Source organism: Plectrocnemia conspersa, unplaced genomic scaffold, assembly GCF_051122295.1.
Source record: "Plectrocnemia conspersa isolate PC_06_02 unplaced genomic scaffold, ASM5112229v1 ptg000008l, whole genome shotgun sequence".
Classification (NCBI taxonomy): Eukaryota; Metazoa; Arthropoda; class Insecta; order Trichoptera; family Polycentropodidae; genus Plectrocnemia; species Plectrocnemia conspersa.
In genome coordinates this window covers 17,695,001-17,721,483 of record NW_028277172.1, presented here as the reverse complement: position 1 = coordinate 17,721,483, position 26,483 = coordinate 17,695,001, and the positions used below count along the sequence as shown (strand labels likewise).

The 26,483-nt window shown below is 31.3% G+C and overlaps 1 protein-coding gene across 8 annotated transcripts; it reads left to right on the top strand.

Annotated features, from left to right (window-relative positions):
- Window positions 1-1,952: 1,952 nt before the first annotated feature.
- On the top strand, window positions 1,953-17,249 carry chico (insulin receptor substrate 1 chico). 8 transcript variants are annotated; one of them, XM_088189088.1, is made up of 9 exons: window positions 1,953-2,454; window positions 4,563-4,761; window positions 4,853-4,978; window positions 7,302-7,456; window positions 8,239-8,397; window positions 9,950-10,261; window positions 13,629-13,838; window positions 13,902-14,238; window positions 14,308-17,249. In XM_088189088.1, the coding sequence occupies exons 1-9, from the start codon at window positions 2,076-2,078 to the stop codon at window positions 16,862-16,864; spliced, it is 4,434 nt and encodes a 1,477-aa protein (XP_088045214.1). In that variant the 5' UTR covers window positions 1,953-2,075; the 3' UTR covers window positions 16,865-17,249. The 8 variants fall into 8 exon arrangements, with proteins under 8 accessions (XP_088045214.1, XP_088045213.1, XP_088045217.1 ...); XM_088189087.1 differs by having other exon boundaries at window positions 9,950-10,318; XM_088189091.1 differs by lacking the exon at window positions 8,239-8,397.
- The last annotated feature ends 9,234 nt before the right edge of the window (window positions 17,250-26,483 follow it).

Here is a 26,483-nt window from a genome sequence, read left to right as displayed (position 1 = left end):
TTCAGATATAATTAATATTAAAGAATGCCTTAATAAACAGTACGGCCGAACTGACTAAATGTCTTGCCGTAATGTTAGCCCTATCCAGCTGAATCAGCATTCTTTATGGATATGATTGAATGACTTGTACTAGCACATTATCAGTAAAATTAAGTGGATATCTCATCAAAAGAATAAACTAAAATATTTAAGATTATTAAAAAAGGGTGGAAGTAGATTCCTACAGTCAAATTCCAATTACTAATAATTGAGTCTATACTTAATGTCTGTAAGGTAAACAAACATACAAGATAATAATAGTCTATTCATGCATATGAACCTATTAATTACTTTATATTAAAAATAAAAGTTTTTATTTACTAAGATTATATAGTTTTATTATTTAAGTATCAATAACTTATCGCCGATTTGGATTTAAAAATTAAAGGTGCAAAATGGCAGAATTTTAAGAGTACCTATTAATTGCCTATCATTGCAAATTTTAATAATATAAAAATATATAGCTGTAGATTTTTAATTAAAAAAATAAATATATTTTTGTAGCTAGTAATTGAATTGTTTGGAATTAATTGGTAAAATTTTTGGTCCTGGTTAGTTAGGAATCAAAAATTAGATCTTTATTACAGCCTTTAATTTAAAAATTAAATATCATATTTTGTGTTGTTTTGGTTCGAGTTTACGTATTTCAATTGAAATGCCTGAAAATAAACAAGTTACGGACGCCATATTCATATTTTTGGGTGTGACGCATGATTTTTATTGATGATTTAAGCATTTGTAATGAAACTGCGCGAAACGCAATAGCGTTTCGCCCGAGTTGCGTAGGTATGCGCGATTTCGAGGTTATGTGTCGCATTCGTCGCAACGCAATAGGGCGAGATTAGTATGGATGCATCACAAACATATTTACACACGAAGATATCTCACGCGCATGCGTGAACAAAAAGTAGGGTTGGCAATATAAACAAATCTTGTTGACAGATTGTGTTCGGAAACCCATTCTGATTGATCCTATTCCTATAACTAAAAATATGCCATGAAAAGGTGCCCGACACATTAACTAATTTCGAAATGGCGCGCAAAAATATCAGCCGCGGTGAAAGGGTTAAGGGGTGCAAGGTACAGAGAATTATTTAAATAAATACTTTGTTCCATAAAACGAATTGTTTGTGCATTTATGTAAGATAAATCTTCGGAAAAGGATTCGTTGCAGACAGTTATTCTAATAAATATTTTAATTATTATTAATTTCTTTTCTTTTTTTATAAATTGATAATTAAGGATTACATTTTAGCTGTGGGGGCTTATTTATGTATTTATTTTTATTATGGCCATAAGTTGGCGGTAAAGCATACTTTTGGTGGGCCTCGGCGGGAAGAAACGGTCGGTGTTACCTCATTCACCGGTCATTCATATATATTTGAATAACATGTAAGCTTTTAGTAAAATAAGATTCCAGCGGCTTTCTGTATATATTTACCACCCGTTATCATCCGCCTGGCAAAAAACCTGCTGAAAAGTTTGAGATTAAAAATCGTTTATATGTTATCTTACAGAATAAATTAAGTTTATTAAAATATATTTATTTTATTGCAATATAGAAATGAAATAGTCTAAGCATCAGACAACATATCTATTATCGATTATAATAACCTTAGTATATTATTTATATATTTATATATATATGTTTATTTTTAAATTACGATTAGAGGTAATAAAGAGTGAAAGTTTTCGAACGCGAGTACACGCAGACAGCCCTGCCTCGCGGTCGCGCATGCGCGTCTGTCGCTTTTTCGCGCGCTCGAAGCGTTCGCAACGTTTGTTATGTTATAATTGCAAATATGTCGTTTAATATGCGTTTATAGTCGAATAAAAAGGATCGTAATTTTGGTGCATATTTATTCGGCGGGGGCGGGGGGAGAAACGTGGTATAGGCGGCGGGACCTGGCCGCGATCCACAGCGTTAAGGCCGCTCCTGATAGTTGACGATTTATTTCGGTAGCATGTTTACTATTTGCGTCGAAGCGGGTCGGGGCTGCGGAGCCCTGCGGGGGCGCTAGGCGCTCGCCGGCGGCATGGCGGAGGCGCAGGAGAGCGGGGGCGCGGGGGAGGAGCGCTGTGTGCTCTCCGGCTACCTGCGCAAGCTGAAGACTATGAAGAAGAAGTTCTTCGTGCTGCGGCCCAATTGCGTCGAGTGTTCGGCACGCCTGGAGTACTACGACTCGGAGAAGAAGTGGCGCTCGGGCGGTAGGCCCAAGCGACACATGCAGCTCAAGGCCTGCTTCAACATCGCGCAGCGCCTCGACACCAAACACAGACACGTGATCGCTCTCTACAGCAGCGACGAGAGCCTCTGCCTCGTCATGGACACCGAGGAGCAGCTGACCGAGTGGCTCAAGGCCCTGCTGCTCCACTTGCACGGAGAGTCCAAGGACGACCTCACCTACCTGACTCGTAACTACTTGACTACTTCCTAATTCCTAGTTACTACTCACTACTCACTACTCACTATTCACTACTCGATTCTTAAATCCAGGTCAAAAATCATTCGACAAAGTATTTTTTCATCATTGGTTATTATTTAACTTCCCTTTCTTCTTCATGACGTGCGACAAGGATGTCTTATCTGCTGAAAACATTTAACCCTTTGACCGGTGCCATGAAACTTTGAGCCTTGTAATTTGAGCAGGGTCGTCGAGAGCGAACCCGGGCCCTGGGAAAACAATGATTCAAAAATGCCATTTTATATGTTTTTTAACATCGTAATATAACTTCTTAAAAATTATCCACCTTTGCAACATATTTTCTGAAATAATAATTTATATTGAAATAATAATTTAATTAGGCATTATAAATTATTAAAAATATCTACTCATAATATTTACCCGATAATTAATCGTGATTTCTTTGCTGTTCTTTGTGTTGCCATATAGTGAACTTACAGTTCAGGTCAAAAGCAAGAAAACACTCGATTATCAAGCGTTTATATTAACACATTTTATAACAATAAAAAACAATTATCCCTTCTCGTCACGATTTCTTTGCTTTTGAAGTGAATTTTTACCTTCTGAGAACTGATAATTGTTTTTGCGCTCTCCTGTTCATATTTTTAAAACAGTGTAATATCGAAATGCAGATGTACTATGGACCATTGTCTGTAGCTGTACTTATTCTTCTGCTTATTTTCCCCTGAGAGATGAGTTGGCTTAGTTTATATTTTGAACTTGACCTAATAAAACTTCTAATATTATAATTAGTTTTAGAACTTTCATTAGGCTAATTTTGGGTTTAAACAGCAAATGTCAAATTGAGTTTTAGACATTTTATAGTAGCATATTAGCGCCCATCAGTTCAAATATATTTTTGCTAGTAGAAATATATATTTACTGGTGAAAATATATTTGGAATTTATTAATGAAAATATATCTTTACCAAAAACACACATTCACTGCAACATTTATACATCGGATGTAAATAAATTCCTTAGGTATTCGTTCTGAAGTTTCAGATCGAATACCTAAATTTACTGCTACTAATATTTTTTAAACGTTCAAAAAGCAATAGTCAACAATAATTTGCAAACAAATTTTAACACAAACTGAGCCGCATCAAAAAACTACAATCTGTCTGTCCCTTTGAATAATAATGTTTACTGTGAAAGTACTACTTAGAAAGTGAATGCTTTTGAAGACAATGTTCCGCTCCTTTTATTTCTTGTATGTATGTATAAAAAGGGCTGAAGGAACTTATACCTAAAATACATCAGTACATACATCTCAAACAACTGTAGCTTAGTTCAGATTCCTTATTTGATGTCGAAGTTTATTTTTTTTATAAATATATTCTTGCAATAATTTTTTCCAAAGTTGGTCCTAGCAGACCTGCTGCTAGGATTGATCGAAGCGTCTCTTGGCCATAAATAGATTTGTAGTGGACATAGCCAAAATTAATCAGAACAGTTATAATGTTCCAATTTTCTAAAGTAAAACGAAGTAATTGCGCTGTTATCCCTATAACAGCTCAAGAACTAGCTAATATAATTAAACTACTTATTAATTGAAAATTACTATTCCCAAGAGAACCCGTTATCGTCTCCGGATGTCTTGGCAAACAAGGCGCTGATGTCGTTTCTAGCCGTCATCAACTTTTGAACCGTATATCACAGTTGTTTCATATATTTTAAGGTTGAAAATTGCTTGAACAGAATATTAAAACCTTTATCTAACGACATCTCTTGAGGTTTGCTCAAAAATATTTAGAGATATATTAAAATTAAATATTTTTCAAACAATTTTAGGTGTTTCCAATTCTCGCCACTGCGCTGCTGTCATCGATTTATCATAGAATTATATGGAGAGCGCGATTAAATCCCTGTCTTGTATGGCAGAACGTTTTTTACAATTTGCACCGAATGTTCGACATATACTCGTAACTTTTATGAATTGAAAAAAAATGTGATACAATCGTCTTGTAGATTTATGCTATTTCTGTCATATTATATGCTCGTAACAGTGCTGATTATTATGGTTATTTAATTGGGTGAAATGTTCTCAATTCTGCAGAACACGTCTGGCAAGTCAACATGCAGAAGAAAGGCCTCGGAGCATCGCACAACATAATCGGACTGTACAATCTATGCTTGACTGACAAGAAGATTTCCCTGGTGAAGATAAAATCGAATAACACGTCTCAAGAACACCGACATCAGAACGCCGCCCAAGTCACCGACACCATTGAGTTTTCGTTGAAATGCATCCGAAGGTATCATATTTACGTTATTGTTCGGTGCGAATCGGATCATCCGTTAACTCGCCCCGCCTAAGGTTTGTAACTTTATGAACCTCGCTTTCAGATGCGGCGACTCGGAGTGCTTTTTCTACATGGAAGTGGGCCGTTCGGCTCCCACCGGCTCGGGCGAGCTCTGGATGCACACCGAGGATCCAAACATTGCTCAGAGCATGCATGCGATGATTTTAAAGTATGTACATATTACCACCATACGTACATCTTAACAAAAATCTAAAAACTTACTTAGGTTGTTCCACTGTTAAACCGACGTAAGACAAAGATAGAAAGGTTCATACAATCGATAAAAATACAAGGATTGTGGATTAATTATAACGTGTTTATTGCAGCAGTGTTTGTTATGGATTTAACATCTCTCTGTGGCGGCTCTCTAAATCATAATTAAACATAGGCTTGTTTTATAATTAGTTATTATATATATGTTTGGCAATATAAATGATCAAAATTTAAATCAACTTTTGGTCAGAATAAAAATCAAATTTCGGTCAGAATTTTATTATTCAGGGTCTGAATAAATATCAAATGGTTAGAATAAAAATAGCATATGGTCAGAATAAAAATATATGACAATCAAAATTAAAATTTGAAATAATCATGTAAATTAAAAAAAATATTATAACATTCATAAATAGAAATGGGCAATAAATTATTTATTTTAGAAATATCTTCAAATATCTTGCTCGCACCAACACTGTTAGACAAGTTAGGTGTGAGCGAGCGTTGGTCAGAACATTGAATACCCCCCGAATAACTCAACGAATCTCCAAAGAATTTATTTAATTGTACGTAGGATGCGAATATATTCAGAGCGAAGGGCGAGAGCACGCTTGGCTTGTTGTGCTGACATCTGACAATGTTGTGAACCCAAACAACTAAGTTGGCCCTAAAACACCTTGATAATGATAAAGATAATGAACTTCCGACATGCGAATAATAGATCGACCAGTTGTACCAATCTTCAGTGTTACAGCAATAACAATACTATACGATAACACTTGTCAACTGAAAAAAAAAATTCTGATCGTCTGTCAAAATAATTCTTAACATTTAATATAAATTCTGAGCAGTCCAATTTAAATTTTAACAATTTAATATAAATTCCGACCGTCTAATATTTATTCTGGCCGCTTATATTCTGACCTTTAAACACTTCATACTCTGGTTTATTTAAAAAAAAAATGGTTAAAAATTAGCACCTTTTTATTGCGATTTATTGTGTTGTCATATAAGAATGATATAATTTTTTTTTTAATAGAGTTCTCATACACCTGTGTGTGAATGCATCTAACGTAGGGCTGCCATAATTGTCGGTCTACCGATCGGGACACCTCCCCCTCAAAAATCTTTTATTGACAATCATACCTTTATTATAAAAAATTGCACAATCTTTTAAAAAATTTAAAGAAAAAAATTTTGAAGACAATTTTAAATCACAAAGTGGCGGAAATTTATTTTGTTTGTGAATATTTCTATGAAAACATCCGACAGTATTTTGACGGTCGTGTGTCACTACACTTACTCGGGAACATTTCGTTAATATTGACTTACATGTTTAAAAAAATATATTCAAATTTGACCTCGAATCTTTTGTATATGTAAATATATATACATATATGTATATAGATTATGTATGTACAATATTATCGGAAAATATTTTTTTTATGTGTAAATTTTAAATCGACCGGGACAAATGATTCTTGGACAGGGACACCGGGACACAAACCTCAAAACCGGAACATATCCCGGTGTACCAGGAATTATGGCAGCCCTAATCTAACGCCAATTACATTTTTCACGCATCGATGCATGAATGAGTGAAGTGGTTAATATATATTCTGAATCCTATAAATTCTGACCTCTAATGTATTAAAATTCTGACCCGATAATAAAAATATTGTTAATTTGTTATTTAAAATGCAACGACAATATAATTACAAAATTATGTAAGTTTAGGTAACATGTCAATGTTTTATTGTAAAACATTTTATTTGAAAACATCAAAAAATGCTTGCATGGCTGATTTTCTTGACGGCGTATATAGATGCTATTCATGGCGAAAGGGTTTACTTTATTATTACAACTGACGTATAAATGTGTCAGCGGCCTGTAATGTGTTTTAATGATAGCATAGTTCGGTGCAGTGATATATTTAAAACATCTCAAAATTTCATTGAAAATTTGAATTAAAAAAAATTCAGTCCAGCATTGGCCGCAAGAATCAGGTAAAAATGTTGTAAAATATTAGATTTTTTAATGGAGTTCCATGTGAGTTTGCACATTAAATGTGTCAGTTGGTTATTGTACCAGTATAATTTTACCATAAAAATTCTACTCCTCAAAAATATTAAGTAATAATAAAATGTTTCAACTCTCATTGTCGCTGAAAACAACACTGCAAAATGTTCAATTCTACTATCATTTAAAGATCGGAATCTAGATAAAAATAATAGCAGAAATGTGTTAAAATAATGCAATTTTATGTTTTTATTCTGTAGCGCAATGTCATCTAGATTGGTTATAAAAGACGAGCTAGCACCCAAGAGCAGAAACCGATCGTCTTCGGCCAACGAAGCTTCGAAACCCATATCGGTTTTGAAAAGGCGACAGACGCACGCAGGCTCCAAATCGCACGGCCTATCACCGTCGAGCGGTAAGATTTATTTACTAATCTATATAATTATCATTAGTAGTATCATAGAAGACTTTCACGCAGTGTTTTTTTCTATTCAAACTACACCATAATGTAAATACTTGTTAAAAGAGTTATTGTTATTAAGTGTGATGAACATTATATTATGTAAATATTGCTTGTTATTTATCAGTAGATGTAACCCATGAGTAGATAATTGTTTTATTTTTCACATATCAAATCACAAGTCACTGATTAAGCGTTATGTGAATGTTTGTTTAATTATATATTATTTTCATGCCCTACTGAGAGTTCTTGATTAATTGAGTTATAAGGGCGATAGTACTTCTGTGCACTTTAGAAAACATCTTTCAAAACAATTTTATAATTGAGTTGTTTACTGCAATTTTTGGTAAATATTATTCATAAAGAAGTTGATCCCTGAGTTTTTTTTTTCTACAATCGATATGTGTCATGGAAATATTTGTATTACGATAGTATGGTTTTAAAACTCAATAAGTCAAAAATTTTCAGTATTGCATGTCATCACAGTAATTTTAGTCTAATTTCACTTATAATGCATAATTTGTTTACATGCACATCTATGTAGATTTATTTAAATATATAGGATAGATTTTCAATTATTTTTCAAATCAAACTATAACATGCCACGATACGATGTGCATGGTATGCGTCGTCATAACGTACGGATGAAATTGTTATTTGTGTGTAATCGTATAAAGAAACGAGTTTGGGAAGTAAACGTAATGAGAATTTGCCAAACGTCTTGGGTGTCTTTGCAGAGAACACATTCTGCGACGGACGTAGTTGTGTCGGTTTTTGTATTAGCCCGTGCGTAACAGCGTCGGCTGCCTATTGCATCACTCGAGAAGTGGATGCGCCTCTGAAAGAGCAGACCGATGCAAAAGCAGAGGGCACTAATAACGATAACGATGTCGCTGGTATGCTAACCCCTACTATACTGACATTATTTTTAAAACAATCATGTATACTGCAGTGCAACGAGGCTTTTTCTGTACATAATGCTTTTTTTTGTTGCTTTTATGAGACGTTATTTTGTTTACATTATTAAAAAAATAAACATGAATGGTAGCATGTGGACAACTTCAGTGTACCATTTTCTGAAACAATGAGCAATATTTAATAATAAATATAAAAGCACAGGGTTTATGATCATTGATAAATTGGCAATTGAAATTTATTGACTCATATCATAATAAATATGGTTATAGCAATATCATTATTAGTGACCAAATATTTATTCAAGTAATTTAAAAGATGGATCTATAGAAAAAAATCCTGCTTTTGCAACTATCATTACAAGTATGTTATAATCAGCAAATTTCTCGAGAAAATTATCATAGCCTTTTTTTTTTGTTAAAAATTAAATTTAGGCTGCATATTCTTATACCGCTGCATAAGAAAGGGTGGGTCCGTGCAATATGTTTTTCGAGCTATTTTTAAAAATGTACTGTGATTGGGAAGTGGTTAAGCTAAATACCTTAATACAATTCTAATCTTCTATTTTAGTTGAGTTCAGCTGAGTTGAATGGTTCAGATTTTTAAAGGTAGATAGTATTTTTTTAAATTAATGTTCAATATAATATAACAAAAAAAAACATTTTTATAAATAGACGCATAATAATCTGTTAATGTCCCACCAAACAGACAATATGATCTTTTTTTTGCTTTGTTTTGGGGTTATTTTTGCTACCTGCTTCTTCGATAGCAATTGTACTTGGTGTTATACAGTATCTAGTTTTCGTCCTCAGTTACCACATGATGCAAAAAAGTTTTATTCATTATTTATGCAGCTAAAGTGTCACAAATTAGTATGCGCGTGTGTTTGGTATCATCCCTTAATCCGTGTAATACCAATTCAGATTTTTAGATCGACCATTGTTGGCCATTTTATGAATTGATATCTCTGGATTTAGCCTTAAAGCTAGTTTGAGATTTGTCTTCAACACAGAAATCTACAGATTTTAATTGTTTAAACCATTCTTGGCATTGGCTAACAAGCAATGCGTTATCACACACTACACATGCTTCTAGTTGCTGTGGTGGCCGAATGTTTTTGGTGGAACTCGAATAACATACAATTGCGCAAAAATCACTGTTGCAAATGTGTTCTTTTATTAATTGTTGTAAGCATGAGATATATTCCGAAATAAGTAAAAACCATTTTTACAAAAAGACAAAGCTTGGTAAAAAAAATAAACTTGTTTTTGGTAACCCTAAGAAAAATCATACTTACGAGAACCTCTGATGTTGCTATAACCACTTTATAAATACAAATTCATTTAAGCAATATATTATTCCATATCAATCATCACTAACACGCCGCTGCCATTCGTTACACGAGTGCATGTATCTTACATTTTTTCACCATCGAAGGAGGTATATAAAACAGCAAAACGAAAAATATATTTCATTATTAATAATATACTAATATTTCCATGTGTCAACAAAATCGTTTTTTATCACCATCAGGACTTCATGATGCTTATAAGCCTCCAATCGAGGATTGTCATGTTTTGAAAGTGGCGCACGAACGTACGAGGTCCCTCCCCCTCACCGGGGAGGAGAAAAATCTGAGTGTTTCCAACGAGTTGCGAAGCATGATCGAAAAGAGGACGTCGATCAACCTGTCGTTGGAAAGGGTGAGATCAAAAGTGCAGCACACTGACGCGGTGCACTATCCGCCGTCGCAGTGTAAAACCTCGCAAAAATGTCAGACGTTGTGGGGACGGCGCGCGAGCACCGGCTGCCGGGTCGTCAAATGGTTACCGTCGTATAACTGTTGTACGTATCTTGATGCAATCACAAACGATGGCCTCGCACCTACGTGCTCGGTTGAATGTACATACTTTTTTTTATACTATACATTTAAAAAGCATGCAATCCTAATATTGCAACTTGTTATTTTTAACGACAGCTACTTTATGTATTACTAATACGTATACTACAATCTAAAATTTAACCCAATCTTGAATAATATTCACTAATATTTTATAGCTAATATTGATAAGTGCAAAGTAGTTTTAGTTTTAACCAATTATTTTATGACGAGTGCTTAAATATCGACGAGAATATGTTAAACCGTATGGTATTTAGCAAATTTCTGTTTGAAGAAAATTGACTTAAAGCTTTAACCCATTGGTTGCCGAAATTCGATATATCCGCTTTCGCTACTTTGGCAAGAATTGCCAGATCCGTTGTCATCATTGAAGAAAGAATTAAATACATTTTTAATTGGTTGTATGGTTTTTATGCTTCAGGGGTTAATATATTTTTTTATGAACATAATCTTATTATTATTTAATACATCAATATTTAGATAGTAATTCTAAAAGGTTCGGCAAGCAAAGGGTTAAATTTGAAAAATATAACTAAATGAAAGTGACGAAAGTTAAACATCCGCTTTTAATAAATTATATATTATTTTATTTATTAAGCTTTTTTTTACTCAATCTTTTGACTCATCACAGACGGGTTAAAACACATAGTTTTGAACAATACTTTTTTCATTTTAAAATAATTTGAAGGGAATTCCAAATGTGATTTAACAACCTACCTTTCCAGAATACATATATACATTTCATACTTATATTATTAAAAATATTCTTTGCGGCAAAATATACTGTTGTAATTTCTTCCAGTAAAATAGAGTTTTTGTGAAAAATATCTCTTCGATGTGTTGTAGTTTATTATTATAAGTTAAAGAATTTAGAAGAATTACGCTCGGCCTAATTAAAGATTAACTGATAAAATACAACAGCTCTTGTTATAATAAATTACAAAGAAAAATCAAAAATGTATTGAGCGTGAAAGGATTATTAAATTATGATTTTATATATTTACTATTATCTAATATAGCAACGAACTATCATTTTACGATTAATTATGTTTTCAAACACATATTAATTATATTTCCAGTCTATTGTTCTTTTCCACTTTACAATAGATAATGTTAAAAATATATTATTTTACTGGTTTTAATGATTTAATAGTACAATAAGTCATTCAACTGCATAATATAAAACTGGCTAAAATATTATTTATTTTAAATTAAAATATCCTGTTTGTGAAATAATAAAGGTGATCTAACATCTATTTCCATTTTTTTTTTAAAAAAACAAATTAAATTAATGTTCAAATTTCTTTTATTTATCAAACATTGATGTATTTCATTAATTATGAAAAATAATATCAATTAAATGGCCGCCTCTGGACCTTTTGCAGCAGCCGATCTTTCGTTGACTTTTTCGTATATTTCGGGCGATATTTTTGATGTTGGTTTTTTGGTGCTGGGTTTGTTGGCGTAGAAACGACTCCTAGTGTAACCCCACAAAAATCCAACAGCGTTTAATTGCATGATCTTGGCGGCCAGTTGACGTCACCAAATCACGCAAAATATCTAACGTTGTACCTGACGTGTGGCAAGTTGAAACCACATATCTTCCACATCAACATATTCGATTTCGTACCTATAGTGCTCACCATTGATCGTTATAGTCTGACCTTCATCATTTTAAAAAAGTAAGACCCAATGACGCCGACTGACCACAATGCACACCAAACAGTCACTTTTTGGGCATGTAATGGTCTCATATGAATCACAAGAGGATCTTCTTCGCCCCATATGCGGCAATTTTGCTTATTAACATACTAAGAAAAGTGGAGATGTGCCTCATCTGAACATTTTTTTTTAAATCAGCATCAACTTCCTGCTGCTCTAACAACCAATCTGCTTCTCTGAGCTTCAGTTCTTGTGTTATCTGAATTTTATACAGGTGTAGATGCGAGTCCAGATATAAAATGCAGATGCGAAAAGCTCAAAAGTTGCTATCTCCAACAATTCCAGTCTCTTCAAAATTTTTCGTTACGTTGCGAATTGTTCGCTCAGTAGGAAGATGCAGTTGACCACGATCTTCCTTTATATTTCGATACACAGTTCGTGCAGCATTGTTATTTCTGTATTGAACAATTTTAACGCATTGAGCGATGGTTAAGCGATCCATTTCGTAAATTGATGCAAATTAACATTTAATACTTTGAGCATGGGTGATTATTGACAGCTGTCTGATTTTCAGTGCTGCCGATTCGAATTGTATCATCCTACTTTGAACGTCCTTGAATATAAATTTTCAAAACGACCTTTTTTATTAGCTCTTGCAACAATTTGTCCTCAAACAAAAATTCCGAGATGGGTTTTGAACAAAATTTTCCATGATGACCTTTTTTTTAGATCCCACAACAATTTATCCTTTGTCCTTTGAACAAAATTTCTGAGATGGCCTTTTTATTTTTAGTCTTGATATTTTCAAAATCTGATCACCTCTGTTAATGACATTTCAAAAACTTAATAGTATTTATTTTTCAATTAGTTATTGTTATTATTGTATATTGTAATCATTTTACTATCTCATTTTAACGATTGCATCTTTAATTTGACGAAATATAAAATTAAGTAATGACATTTAAATTATTATTGTTATTAATGGGCTTTGCTTTACTATGAGTTAATTTATTTATCATTGCAGAAGAAATATTTATTGAGGCATGTTTATGTGATTCTGTAGTTGTTGTTTTTTACGCTTAACTAGTTAATGTCATGTTTATATTTTATTATAGCGCATATTTATATTACGACATAATGTTATGCAGTAAGTTGATTTATTTGCTTTGTCGGGCTGGCATATCTTATTTGTTCTATAAGACGAATGTTTTGAATATGTGCATGTGTAATAAAATGGTTTTTGCTTCGTTTTTTATTGCTATTTAACTATTAAATAATGTAGATATTTACAAGAACATTGGTATACATACATATAATATCTTTATGCCATGTATTGTATGAATGATGCATTTTAGAATTGGATTAGATTTGATTTTCCATCATTACTGTCATAATCATAATCATGCTTTTAATATATTTATGATTCTAAATCATATCAATTGTTAAATGAATTAATATGCGTATTTTTGATAGAGATTCTCAAAATAGTTATTGAAATGGTTTTAAAAAATAGGCTATGGAAAGTCAAAGTATTCATTGAAGTATTTTTTTTACCTCTTCTAATATAAATTCAATTTAATTTAATACTAATACCCTTAGCGTTATTTAATTTGACATAAATTTTATTAAACATGGTTTATTTTTGTATAGCTGGTTCTATCGGTAATGTTGTCGGCGTTCGTGAAAGATGTGACAGTCTTCCGTCGAGGGCCAATGTATCAGTGGTAATGCCGCGACAAAATTTTGTCACTACTGGACAGTCTCGAATCGCGATCGGTCTAAGACCTCACAGCATGTTTGTGCACGGAGTCGGTCAATCGTCGCCGATTGTGGCGAGCAGTCCTTTGAGTCCAAATTCAGGTATGATTCATCGTTATCCGCGCTCAAGAGTAATCAATTCAATCGATATTTTATGTTTATCAGGTGCCTGCTCGACAGATAGTGCAGGATCTAGTATATCTATTGACGAAACAGACAATTTTATGCATCAATACAATTTCTCCGAAGACATGTCACATTTAACCAATAGATTTTTAAACTGTCTCACACCTGACGAAAGGACAATACCCGAAGAAGTTATCGACGAAGCCGTGTGGCAAACTAAGGTCGTCGGCATTCCTTCTATTTTTGGTATTGCAAAGCAAATATCCAGCGTCGATTCAGTCGACGGCAGTAGTCCCATACCTATTGTGACATCGTCGCCGAAAGACATGAGTGAATATATTCCAATGTCTCCTGCGAGCGTCGAGCCTATTAAAATGTAATATAAATTTTAAATAACATTATATGTAATTGTTTGAATATAAATTATTGCTTATTTGTGTTTTAGTCCTGGTGCTAGTTCAGCATGCCATTCGAGAACTTCATCAATTGCTGAAGAAAGTCATCCGCTGACAAAGTCTAATATTAACGTTTCAAGCGTGTATAGCGCATCGCATCCCCCTTTGTCGCAAAAGCCTGACGACGGCTACGTCGATATGGAACCGGTCAAAACTACAGCCACTACGGCCATGTCTCCCGCAGAATCAATCTCTTCTGTTACTAGCGGAACACCGTCCACCGATATTCGGTTTTCCGAATTTCACCTGCAAAAGGTGTCATCGTATTTCCCGTCTACGGAAGAAAGTGATGAAAGCAGACCTGCGAGAGCTTACAGTGTCGGTTCGCGTCCCGATCATTTGAAAAAAATTATAAACCGACCAGAGATCGTTCACAGCGGTTTCGGTGTCGATTCTTCTAGAACGAGAGCATTTTCTGTCGGCAGTCATTATAAACATAAGGATAATAGAATACTTCACCATGGCACTCCTCCGCATCATCATCTTCAACATATTACTGGTGGTCCCCCCCATTCGGGAACTAAATCTTCAAGTGCGCCATTACTACCTGGAATTTCGCACATGAATACTCCATCCAGATACGTTTACAATTCAAGTCATAGTTCAGCGGAACAGGACGATCTCATGGAGATGGATTTTACGAATCGAGATACGTCGAGATCTAACAAAAAAAGTTCAGATTCACTTCATCACAGTACGTCTGTTCAGTCTTCGTTATGTATGTCGACCACGCCGAAGTCAAATAGAAACGTATCGGAGGGATACATGGACATGTCGCCTGTCAATGTTGCTAAATCGGATTACGTTGAAATGAAACCTGCCGAACCGTCCAGTGGAAATTCAACTCCGAAAACCATTACCACCGTAGCAAGGAAGACTTCGTTGACAAAATCGTACACGAACAATCAGCAATCGTCGCCGAGTACTCCTGAAGGCTATATGGAAATGTTTCAAAGCAATGTAAAATTGAACAATTCAAAGCTTAATTATAATCGTATTTCATCATTGCCTATTGCGATTAATTCGAACAAGAAAGATACCAAAGGAACGAATCAAGCCGCTTCGTCCAGCATTAGTCCCGTACTAAAACCTTTTAATGCGAAACGGGATGAAGAAAGCAGCGAAAAGGTAGCTAGTAGACTTTCGCCAAAAACGTCTCCAGGTGTATCGCCTAGTTCGTCGATAATTCCTAGTCCGTTTTCAAGCAACAATAATAAACGCCCACTAAAAAACCAAATCAGACGTGAAATTAGTCACAATCCAAAATATTTAATGGATAAAATCTACAGTTCACCTATTGAATATCGAAATTTTGAAATAATTCCGAAATCTTTGAAAAAACCCGAAGATTCTCAAGATAGAAAATGTTCAATAGACGCTTCCGAAGGAACTCTTAAGCTGTCGTCTTCCGCCTTTTCCGAACCCATAGTGCCGTGTAACGACAATTCGAATCAATATCCGACAAACGATCCGTTGTTTGATTATAATCCAGCTAAATTAACGACAGTGACGGAGATGAACGAGACAGGAATAAACAAAATGGGCGTCGATAAAGACATGAAGCAATTGATCAATAACGCTACTAAGATATTTGATTCAAAAGCTGCTTCAGATTTCACTGATTATATAAGTTTGAACCCGAACGCTACTGTTAATCGAAAAGATTTACGGATTAAGCGTCAGATGTCCGTAGAAGAATTAATAACATATTCGAAATCAGCAGAAACGATTGCGGGACCGTCGGCAGCTTACATTGACATGTTTCCTGTAATCTCCAATTTGCGCTTTAAATCGAACGAACAGAATTCAAACGATACCAAAGAGAATCAAGCGATACTTTCATCGAATCCTCTAGCTAATAAGAGCATCGTAATGTCCAATCCTTTGACGAAATCCAGTGTTAATATATCCAATATTAACCAGATGCAAAATGTTCGAATACCGATACTTGTTACGGTCACGGGACAAGTGCAACCGACGACTGCAAATTTCAAGCCTATACCATGCAGCGAACTCAATGAACCGAGATTGACCAAGTCTGGCTCTCCAAAGCCGGTCGAATCTGTCTTGAACAGGCAGTTGACAGGAAATATGAATGATAATAAAAATATTAAATCTGACGGATACGAGATGTCGTCGAATCAGAACGGTCAGATTCAAGGAAAACAGTCCGTTTCGAGACCAGGTTCAGTGAATAATAATAAAAGCAAGAAAAACAACGCTACTGATAGTCGACCGCCCAGCGTCACGTCGTTGGGTGAAGTGTCCGGGGGAAATTTGAATCGATCTCGCCCTTCGTCGGTGAGCAGCGAAATCAGCAGTACCCCGACTAATTCTCGGCCTGCTTCGGTGACGGGCGAAAAAGAGAACGCGAGCCGCGGCCTAAACTACGTGAGTCTGGAACTGGACAATAATTTGGAGCGCAGCCCGCGTCCGCCGCCGACGCCCGTCTCCAACATACCATCGTTTTCGTACGCCCAGATCGACTTCATCAAGAGTGAGGAACTGAAAAACTCTAAAAATCTATCAGCTAAGAGTAAGAATTAAGTCGGCTTCGCTACGCTGACTTATAATAATAATTATTGCCTTGTATATATACACACATATATATAAAATAATATATAAAACAGTCATAATTTTAACATTTATAACTCGTATAATTCATCCTAGGGTTGTCGTAATAAGTTTTTCTACTCTAAAAAATAAAAACAAAAACATTATGCTTTAGGATTTCATCAATTTATGATTAGGGTCTTCCATTTGCTATGATCAAAAGAGTTGATTAAATGCTTGCTTTAAAAATTCAAATTTTTTATTTAATTATAGATAATTTTTAGCAGTCCCGCTAAACTATTTTGATATGTGTAATTAAATACATACATAGTGAACGATTCCATAGCGATTGAAGCATAGAAGTATATTATTGTAATAATAATGTGAATAAATAAATATAAAATAAAGAGATTAGAAAATAAAGAAAAAAAGAACAAAAAAGCCTTGCAATGTCTGTACTGTTTACTACATTTTTACATTTACAATGCTTTGGTGAATAGAAAATTATGTTATGTATGTTATGAAATCAACCAAAAGAAAGATGAATTTTTTTGAGAGAATAATTTAAGTATGATTAATGCTAAATAATTCAATTATAATTAATAATAATAATAATAAATATTCATGTACGCTTAAGTGAATTTTTTAAGTGAGTTTATTTTACAAATGTGTTCATTGTTATAAGTTGAACTATAATTTTAGGTTAAAATTATTATATATAAAGATGTAAGATCATCATACCTGTAATAATCTCACAATAATTCAGGGAATTTTTTAATATATACGATTTTACTATCGTAAATCCCATTCTGCGGTACAGTGTTGATTTTATTTTATCTGATGATCATTGTGGTAATTGTCGACGGTTCCCTTTACGCAATATTTTAATGTTCCTCAAAAGGTTAATTATTTATGTATACGTGTTTTAAACAATGTTTGAGCTTTACTATTATATAATGTCTCTGAGATTGTTATAATTTTATTTTAAGTGTTAATTTGTAATGTTCTTTATTATTACAAATATTGTTTTTTTTTGTTCAAATTTGTATTGTGGTTTTTGGTCTGTTTTGACGCCGTCACATTCCATCGGGTGTATTTTTTATTGATATTGTACATAAATTTAAAAAGATTCCTTTTAAGGACTACTTCAATTATTTCATTTTTTTAATTATTGCATGTTAGTTATTGTTAGGGAACGGATAGCGTGTGTGTGTGTGTGTCTGTGTAAAATTCACGAGTTCCATTAACTGAACTGAACAATCCATTAATATATTAATTACAGTAATTATTATTGCAATTAGAATGATCCGATTTATTTTCAACATTAAAATTTGTCATGAACTCTGTTTGTATATTTAATACATGATCCAATCTTTACCATTCGGTTGCCAAAACCTTTTCATAATAAAGATTTTTTTAAACAATTATATATATATATAAAAAAAATGTAGCAAATCCTGTCACATCTGTCAATTTTTACAAAAGCAAAATTCGATGATACTTTCAACTTCATTTATTATTATAAAATGTACGGAATTTTTTCCATTGACTTGTGCTATATACCTTACTATTTTTTTAATTATGCTTAAAATATTACCAAATATAATGATATTTATATTGTAAATTAATAAGTATTTTAATGGATTGTTCGACTCAGTTAAACTGACTTACATGTACATTGATAGCACCGACAATCCGGGCCCTGGTTATTGTAATGAAATTTTGTTTATAATTATTTAAAACGTAATAGTGTATGTTACAATCAAAAACCAATGTCATATATATTTTTTAAACAATGTACGCTTATGACTTTTACAAAATGTTTTATGTGTTTTACTACAATCAAGCTTTGTCTATATAATGATTATATAATACAAAAAAGTTAAATCGTCAAATTAATTTTTTTCTTTATTTTGAATAAGTAATTCAATTATCTATCTATTCAATATTTAATTATGACTCTCATACCTGACTATCATAATTAATTAATATATGTTTATCGTTTTAGATATATATATTATTTACAGTTTTGATACATTTTCATTGCGGTAATTTTTTGGCATAAGCTTTTATTTGCGATGTGGCAAACGAGTGTTTCTTTCTTCTATCTTGTAGAAAGAAAAATGCCCGATGATTTTCATTCATAGATTTGCAGTTATTGAAACAGTTGTGAACCAATATTTGGTGCGCAATTTTGAATTATTACTCCGTATATAAATATATAAGAATAAGGATGCTGTAATGAAAAAATAATACTCATTTTATTCAGCTCCTGATGATGTTAGCCACATTGCTTACGATAGTTTATGCGACAAAAATCCACAAAGTAAATATATCAAAAATTTTAATAACATGCATGCGAGATATTTTTTTTATATTTATGATATATATATATATATATATACATTTATATATGTTTTTTGAAAAACGGGTTTCATCGCGATTGTGACATACTATTTGATTTTTCGGCAGTGATGTGCCTGCCATGATCACAAATTCAAAGTAACTTATCTTGTAAACTCATGCTCTATTATTTGTAAGTAATTTTGCGCGTAAATATCAGTTAAGTGTGTACTCTTAAAAATGACACTATTTTTTGACAACTAGTCAAAAGTGTGATAGAATTTGATTATCATATGGTATTTTAACTATATTCAGTGTAAGTTGCATGTTAATTAATATACAATTTCTGCATAATTTACGTTAAAGTGAACCTTTTTAAAACAATGTTCTATATAAAGTCAATTTTATTTACCGTTCATGATTAGAGATGAGACCATTCCTCGTTGCTGTAATTATGCATAATCTAATAAATGCAACTATTTTTTTGCTTCAATGCAATATATATTGTCACATGCTGTTGTAATGCGTATATAAAAAAATTAAAACATATTTACAAAAAAAAAAAAAAAAAAATTAAGATGTAATGTAATTTTAATGATTAAGAGTTATGAATTGTGAATTAAATTTAAACGGAATTAGAATTGTTTAGATGAAGTATTTTACAGATTTGTTTAATTTTCTTAGTAATAAAATAAACTATTTGGTATTTGTAATAAAAATGCATTATACACATTTTATGTATATACATATTCATATATATATTATATTGTACTTTAAATATACATACATCATATACTTTAATCCCATTATCACCAATCCCGAATATTTAAAATTCAAAGTTAATATGACAGGGTAGTGGATTTCATAAAAAAAATTGTTTCTAGCAACTCAAGTGTTTGTAAAGTAAATATTTTGAGAGACATTGAGATTCCATATATTAAAAGTTGATTACTGAAATAATTACAAAATATCTAGTTGTCATTATGACTCATAAATATATTTATAAACACATGTATATTAAGTCATACTGTAATATGTATATATTGATATGATATTAAATGTTTTTTGAAAATTGATATATAAAAAAAAATTGCTTTCCTATAATCGGTTGGAAAAATATTTTATTAAAATGAAAAAAAAAAATGGTACACATGTAAATTTATGTATGCAATTTAATGTATAGGCATAATAATCTAGTGTGTAATTTATGCCAAATAATTTTTGTGCCAAGGTAAGGTTATGATGGATGCACTCGCTGTTTCACTCTGCATACATTCAATTCTCCGATGTATACAAATATATTGTTGGCAAATATATGCAGGGTAATAATCAATTTGATTGTACTTATTCTTTTCTTTCTTATGATGGCTTGCATTTTACTACAGATTATAATATATATAGTTGAGTCATGATATACTTTTCTAAATAATTTTATCATCTTTACATTTAAAAAATATATATTTATAATTCACAAAAAAAAAACATACCTCAATATTTTACTATTTTAAATTCACTGCACTTTTTATTTTTGTATGATGCGGCTGTTAGTAACTATCGCCGAAAAAATCGCTGTAAAAAAGATTTTGCGTTGGCTGATAATATTAATTAATATTAAATGGGATGAACAGATTTAATAAATTCAAACGGGAAGTAACTCGTGGCTCATCATATATATATACATATATATTTTAAGCAAGATTTTAAATATATAAATATTTACTTAGGCAGCGATCTTTTGTGTTGTTATAAAATATGTATCTTTACACTTTGTCATAAACTTAGGTATCAATAAGTGATGTTAGCGTTTAAAGTGTAGAACAAAAAATGTATATTTTAAGATTTTTAAGGATTCTCTCGTCAGCTTCGTTGTTTTGAATCGATTCATTTCACATCTGAGTCATATTTACATCTGTTCGTTAAGTCGCGATGTAAATTTTTTAAAAGGTGCTATATATCAAATTTTATTTGAACACAATACATGCGTTAAAAATACAATATATATATATAAATAAAAAAATATTTATATGAACCATTACAAATGTCTCGATGAAGTAGTGCAGTGTTTAATAGCACGAGGCATCATGTATATTATATAAATATATAATATAATTAATTAAATGAAAGAAATAGTAGTTTCGTTTGTAATTAAAATATATTTTTTTATGTATCGCATTGTATTGTATAAATGTTATATTTGGTATCTAAATCTCCCATATTGTGTATACAGAAAAGGAAATATATTGTATTAAAACGATTTTTTTAATAAAAATATAGTCTCATATTATGTGAACACTAAAGACGTGCCTTTGATAGAGGACGCTGCAATCCTTATTGTTTCTGGCTTTCGCTTATATGAATATATTGATATGTGTCACTGTAAAAGAATAAATAATTAAATAACCAAACAAGACTGTGTAGTTGGTGAATGTCGTAATTTTATACTTTTTGTCTATCTGAGGGCATTTCATTATTGACACGTGTTAAACGGATCAGTTTACTTGAGACATTTCATCGCCGAGACATAAAATATATATATTTGTAATAAATTAAGATACATATATACGTAGACTTGCCATTCTTAACCCATTGTATAGAAAGACGTGCAGTGAGAAATTTTCGATTTTTCTCTACATTCATTTATTTAAAATCTAAATCACTTCTGACTTGGACAGAGTTAAAAACTGGATAATAAATTGTCTTATGGTAAGCCTAGATTATATAAATGAAATGAAATAAGATCACATACATAAAAATAAGACTTAGAGATAACGTATATATTATATACTATATATATATATTTTTGCAGTTCATCGGTCACCAATTAATATATGATTAATGATAGAGTATAAGATATATCCTTCCTTATCAATTAAACAAAATATTAATTGTATTTTAAAATTATATAGTAAGGCATTCGTAAAGTGGTTATTTTGATTCTTTGAAAATATGCAATTTACACGATAAGAGTACGTTTATAGCTTGAATATGAGGTCGGTTTTGAATTATCTCAATTAAAACAGAAAACAGTTTGTAGTCGAACCTTGTATTTGAGTGAATTTATGTGCTATGCTACGTAGCAGTATTAAAATATTGAAACTGATTATATTGAATGTTCTTTTATTTAAAAAATGGATGTTTTATTGTATGTGTGTATCAAAATGCGTTTGCGGTTTAAAATTAACATTAAATTTATTGGACACTTGAATTTGCAACATAATTTAAATTATATCCCAGTCAGTCCACCGTGAATGAAGATTAGCTAATAAAATCGCATTTTGATTGGTTTACTGAGTTTGAATTGATTGTACGGTTTGCATACAGCCTTCATATACATATATTTAATATATACGATTATATAAAAATTATAGTGTAATTTTTCTATTGACATTTAATATATATATATATATATATGTATACATGTGTAATGCGGGAAAAGCCCAAAAATAATGTTTTAAAACAATATCTCATAAATATAGCTCCGTATTTTCGCGATGATCACTGAATAAGTAACTGATTCACATCAAGTCATTGATATAGTCTTGCCGTTATATACAAAAAAATGATGAGTTACAATTGTGGTGTCTAGAATAAATATCAACGATTTTAATTATAGACTTGTTCTACGTATATGTGAAATAAAAACTGACTACGATAACATCCAAATTATCTATGTAGAATTTGTCTGATTTTTAAATTATTGATACAGATTCTAGACATTACAATTTTATCTTTTTAATATAAAATTTTAGTATTCTGTTAATTATTAACATTAATTAAATATCTAAAATGTATTTATATGGATACTTAAAAATTCAGGCAATAAACAAGAATGTTTTGCTTACTTCCAAAATATCCGTATCATAAAATAAGTGTACTTATTAACCCTTAAATGCATCGTGTTGCCATTTGGAGACATAAAGTGAAATAAAACTTTGTTATTATAAAAAGTATAATTGTTTTTAAAATAGTCATATGTAATAACTATTTAACACATTAGGTTAAAAGCATAATGTAGCCATTTGGCAACAATTTTTTTTAATATTTTAATCATTGATTTTATCAATAATCATTATTTTAAATTTGCGCAAAAGTACTGTTTAATTTTGGATTAAATCAAAATTTATTTGTATAGCTTTAATAAAGGTGAGACTATATGCGATGCAATTTATGATACATAATAATTGAAAAAAAGTTCTTCCTCTCAATTACACTTATTAATTATTTAGATTTTAAAGGATGCATCCTTGCATAAAATGCGGCCCAGCTGTATACAATGTACATATAATAAAAAAAATATAGTCAAAATATACACACGTAGCCATCTAGATAGCTAAATATACAATGTTATTTCCGCGAGCTACCGCCGTGTCGTGTATTTGAATAGTTTTTACAAGACAATGTGATTAGTTAAGTGCAGTAACGTTACTGAATCGAACACAACGAAGTTTATTATCGTGTTATATATTGTATCGCGAACGTTTTGATTTGTACCAATCGGGTGAAGATTCATTTAGCACTGTTGAAAATCCGTCTGTTTTTTGATATCCCCTTAATTGATAAACAAGACCGCATTGTGTTCAAAATGACATCGCTATAGATATGAATCGACACTATGCTCTTCTTTCTTAAATCGAAAAGTGTCATCAGAGTACGATTATTTATCTCTACAACATTGTTTTGCATTGCAAATATATATTTAAGTATACATTTCGTTAACACATTGGCACCAGCGTTGGGTTGTGAAATTATTTTTTTTATTATTAAAAAATAAAATATAAACATAATAATATACCTCTGGCTGTAAAACACACATACACACCACATATACTTATAAATAAATATATATAGAATTAAAAAGTTTCCTATATGACTCAAATAGTGCGATATAAAAAATGTGTTCATTTCATCATAGTTTACAAGGCGATATTTCCCCTATATACATAGACAATAAGCTATTATATACAATACATACACATGCATATGTATAAATATATAATTTATAATTAATTATTTATATATTATACACTTATGATATGCAGTCGCAATAGTGTCCAAATATGTTGAGCGGACATGATAAAAAAAAGTGAGGACATAGAATAGCTGATAGTATATAGCGAATGCAAACACAATAATTTAAGAATTAAACATTAGTATTTTATTTTTGTTGTGTACGCGTATATGTTTAGCGAGCAAATTTATGTGTTTTTTGGTTTTTAATGTGTTTATAATGTATTATTTCTAAATCAGAATTATATAATATGTGTATTTAAAACAGGTTTTCCTAATTAGGTTTTAGGTGTGTATATTTATATATGTATATTTGTACGTATCTATCGGACGCTACGTTCGGAGATTGTTTTACCTGTGAGAGGTTTGGATTTTTGATTCGTCTCACCGACGGTACGCGTACTTGAGTTATGTATATTAGATGTATATTTGTAAAAGAACTATGTTTGTTTTTTCACTGCCGTAATGATTACCTCAAAAAAGAATATTCCTATGTAACACCAATTATCGCAAAAATGTACAAAAGCCCAATTTTTTCATAAATGCATTAATGCTATTATTAATTTTAATGAATACATAACGGCGAAATATGTATGTAGAATCTTATATATAATTGTCTAATTAATTGCTATACCTATGTAAATTTTGTTTTAGTTAATATTTGAAATATATTACTATTGCTAAAATATGTCGTTTTTTTAAGATACCCTAAATAATATTTAATCTTAACTGGTTCATTTTCATATATTTTTTGTTATAAAATGTAGTTCAAATATATAATGACTAGATTTCTTTAGTCATTGATAGTCATAAGCTTTACATAACAACATTTGTAAAAAACTTACTCATAAAATTAGTTTAAAAACTATCTTTGATGGTTAGATAATAAATGTATTTTAATAGCGAAATTTATCAACAAAAATACTATTGTTGCAGTACTATATTTTTTTCAAGATTTAACATTAAAATACAGAATGTTGCCAAATGGCAACATACAAATTTCGCTGGGGTGGAGTAAGTATAAGGCGCATTTTAACAAGGCTCATAGTAAAGTAAATTAATTACATATTAACATACTGTACAACATATCTAATTTAATAATCATTTACATATGCAGTAAGTATTGTATTTTTTTTACTCCAATCAGTCTTATGTCAAAGAAAACTCTTCCGAAATATGTGGAGACTGATATAGGGATAAAACAATTGTTTTGGAAAACGCCTAAAAATCAATCATATTTTATATGCACAATGTAGCGATTTGGCAACATATTTTTGTTACTGATTTGTTTGATTTTTTGAAAATATTTAATTTGTTTTAAAATAATAAGTGTACGAAGTATGGGGAAGATAAATATAACTCAAGACACCCTTTACGAATCTTGAACATATTATATCTCTGAAGAACACCATAACAAATAATTTAAAACCAGTCGTCACTGCTTTTATATTTCTTAACAATAATAGCAATGAATCTGCGAGTTTGATTGCGAATAATTATTTTTGATGTAAGTATGTATTATTTAAAATATTTGCATGTTGGCATATAGCAACATATATAGTGAAATAAAGAAAATTTTTACAATGGCTTATAGTGTAGTCGATTGACTATATCTATATATGACATATAATAATTTTTCTACTGAAATCAGTTGATAGGCAGAGAAAAATGATACAGACACTGCTATATCAACACAATTTTTTTACAATATTATGAGGTTAAATACATACAGCTAATAATGAAAGTAATATATAGGCTTAAAAACATTATGTTGCCATTTGGCAACATTTTTTTTTTAAATAATAAAAATGTATTATGGAAAGAAATGACAGGTTTGAGACATATTTTCATCTCTTAAGAAATGTAAAAAAATAATTTAAAATCAAATGTCCCTGTAATTATATTTCTTAATTAAAAAGCAGCAAGCCTGCTGTGAGCTTTATGGCGAATCATTGTTTTTGATATACGACTCAAAATAATTGAGTCATTATATTATAGATTTTATAATAATATTGTAAAATCAATGAAGATTTCATAATACCAATGGAAAATACAATTTATATTTAGTGCATAATTCAAATTAACCCTTTGGATGCCGGGCATTTTTGGAAAAATGTTCCAGAACTGCCGGGACTTTTTATTAAATAATTAAAAAGTCCAAATGTGTATTTTAGTTTGTAAACATGCTGTCGCGGCGTGCGACGCTGTCTGCAGTGAACTTGACCTAATTAATGACGAATATGCGATTGTGTGTTATTTTAAT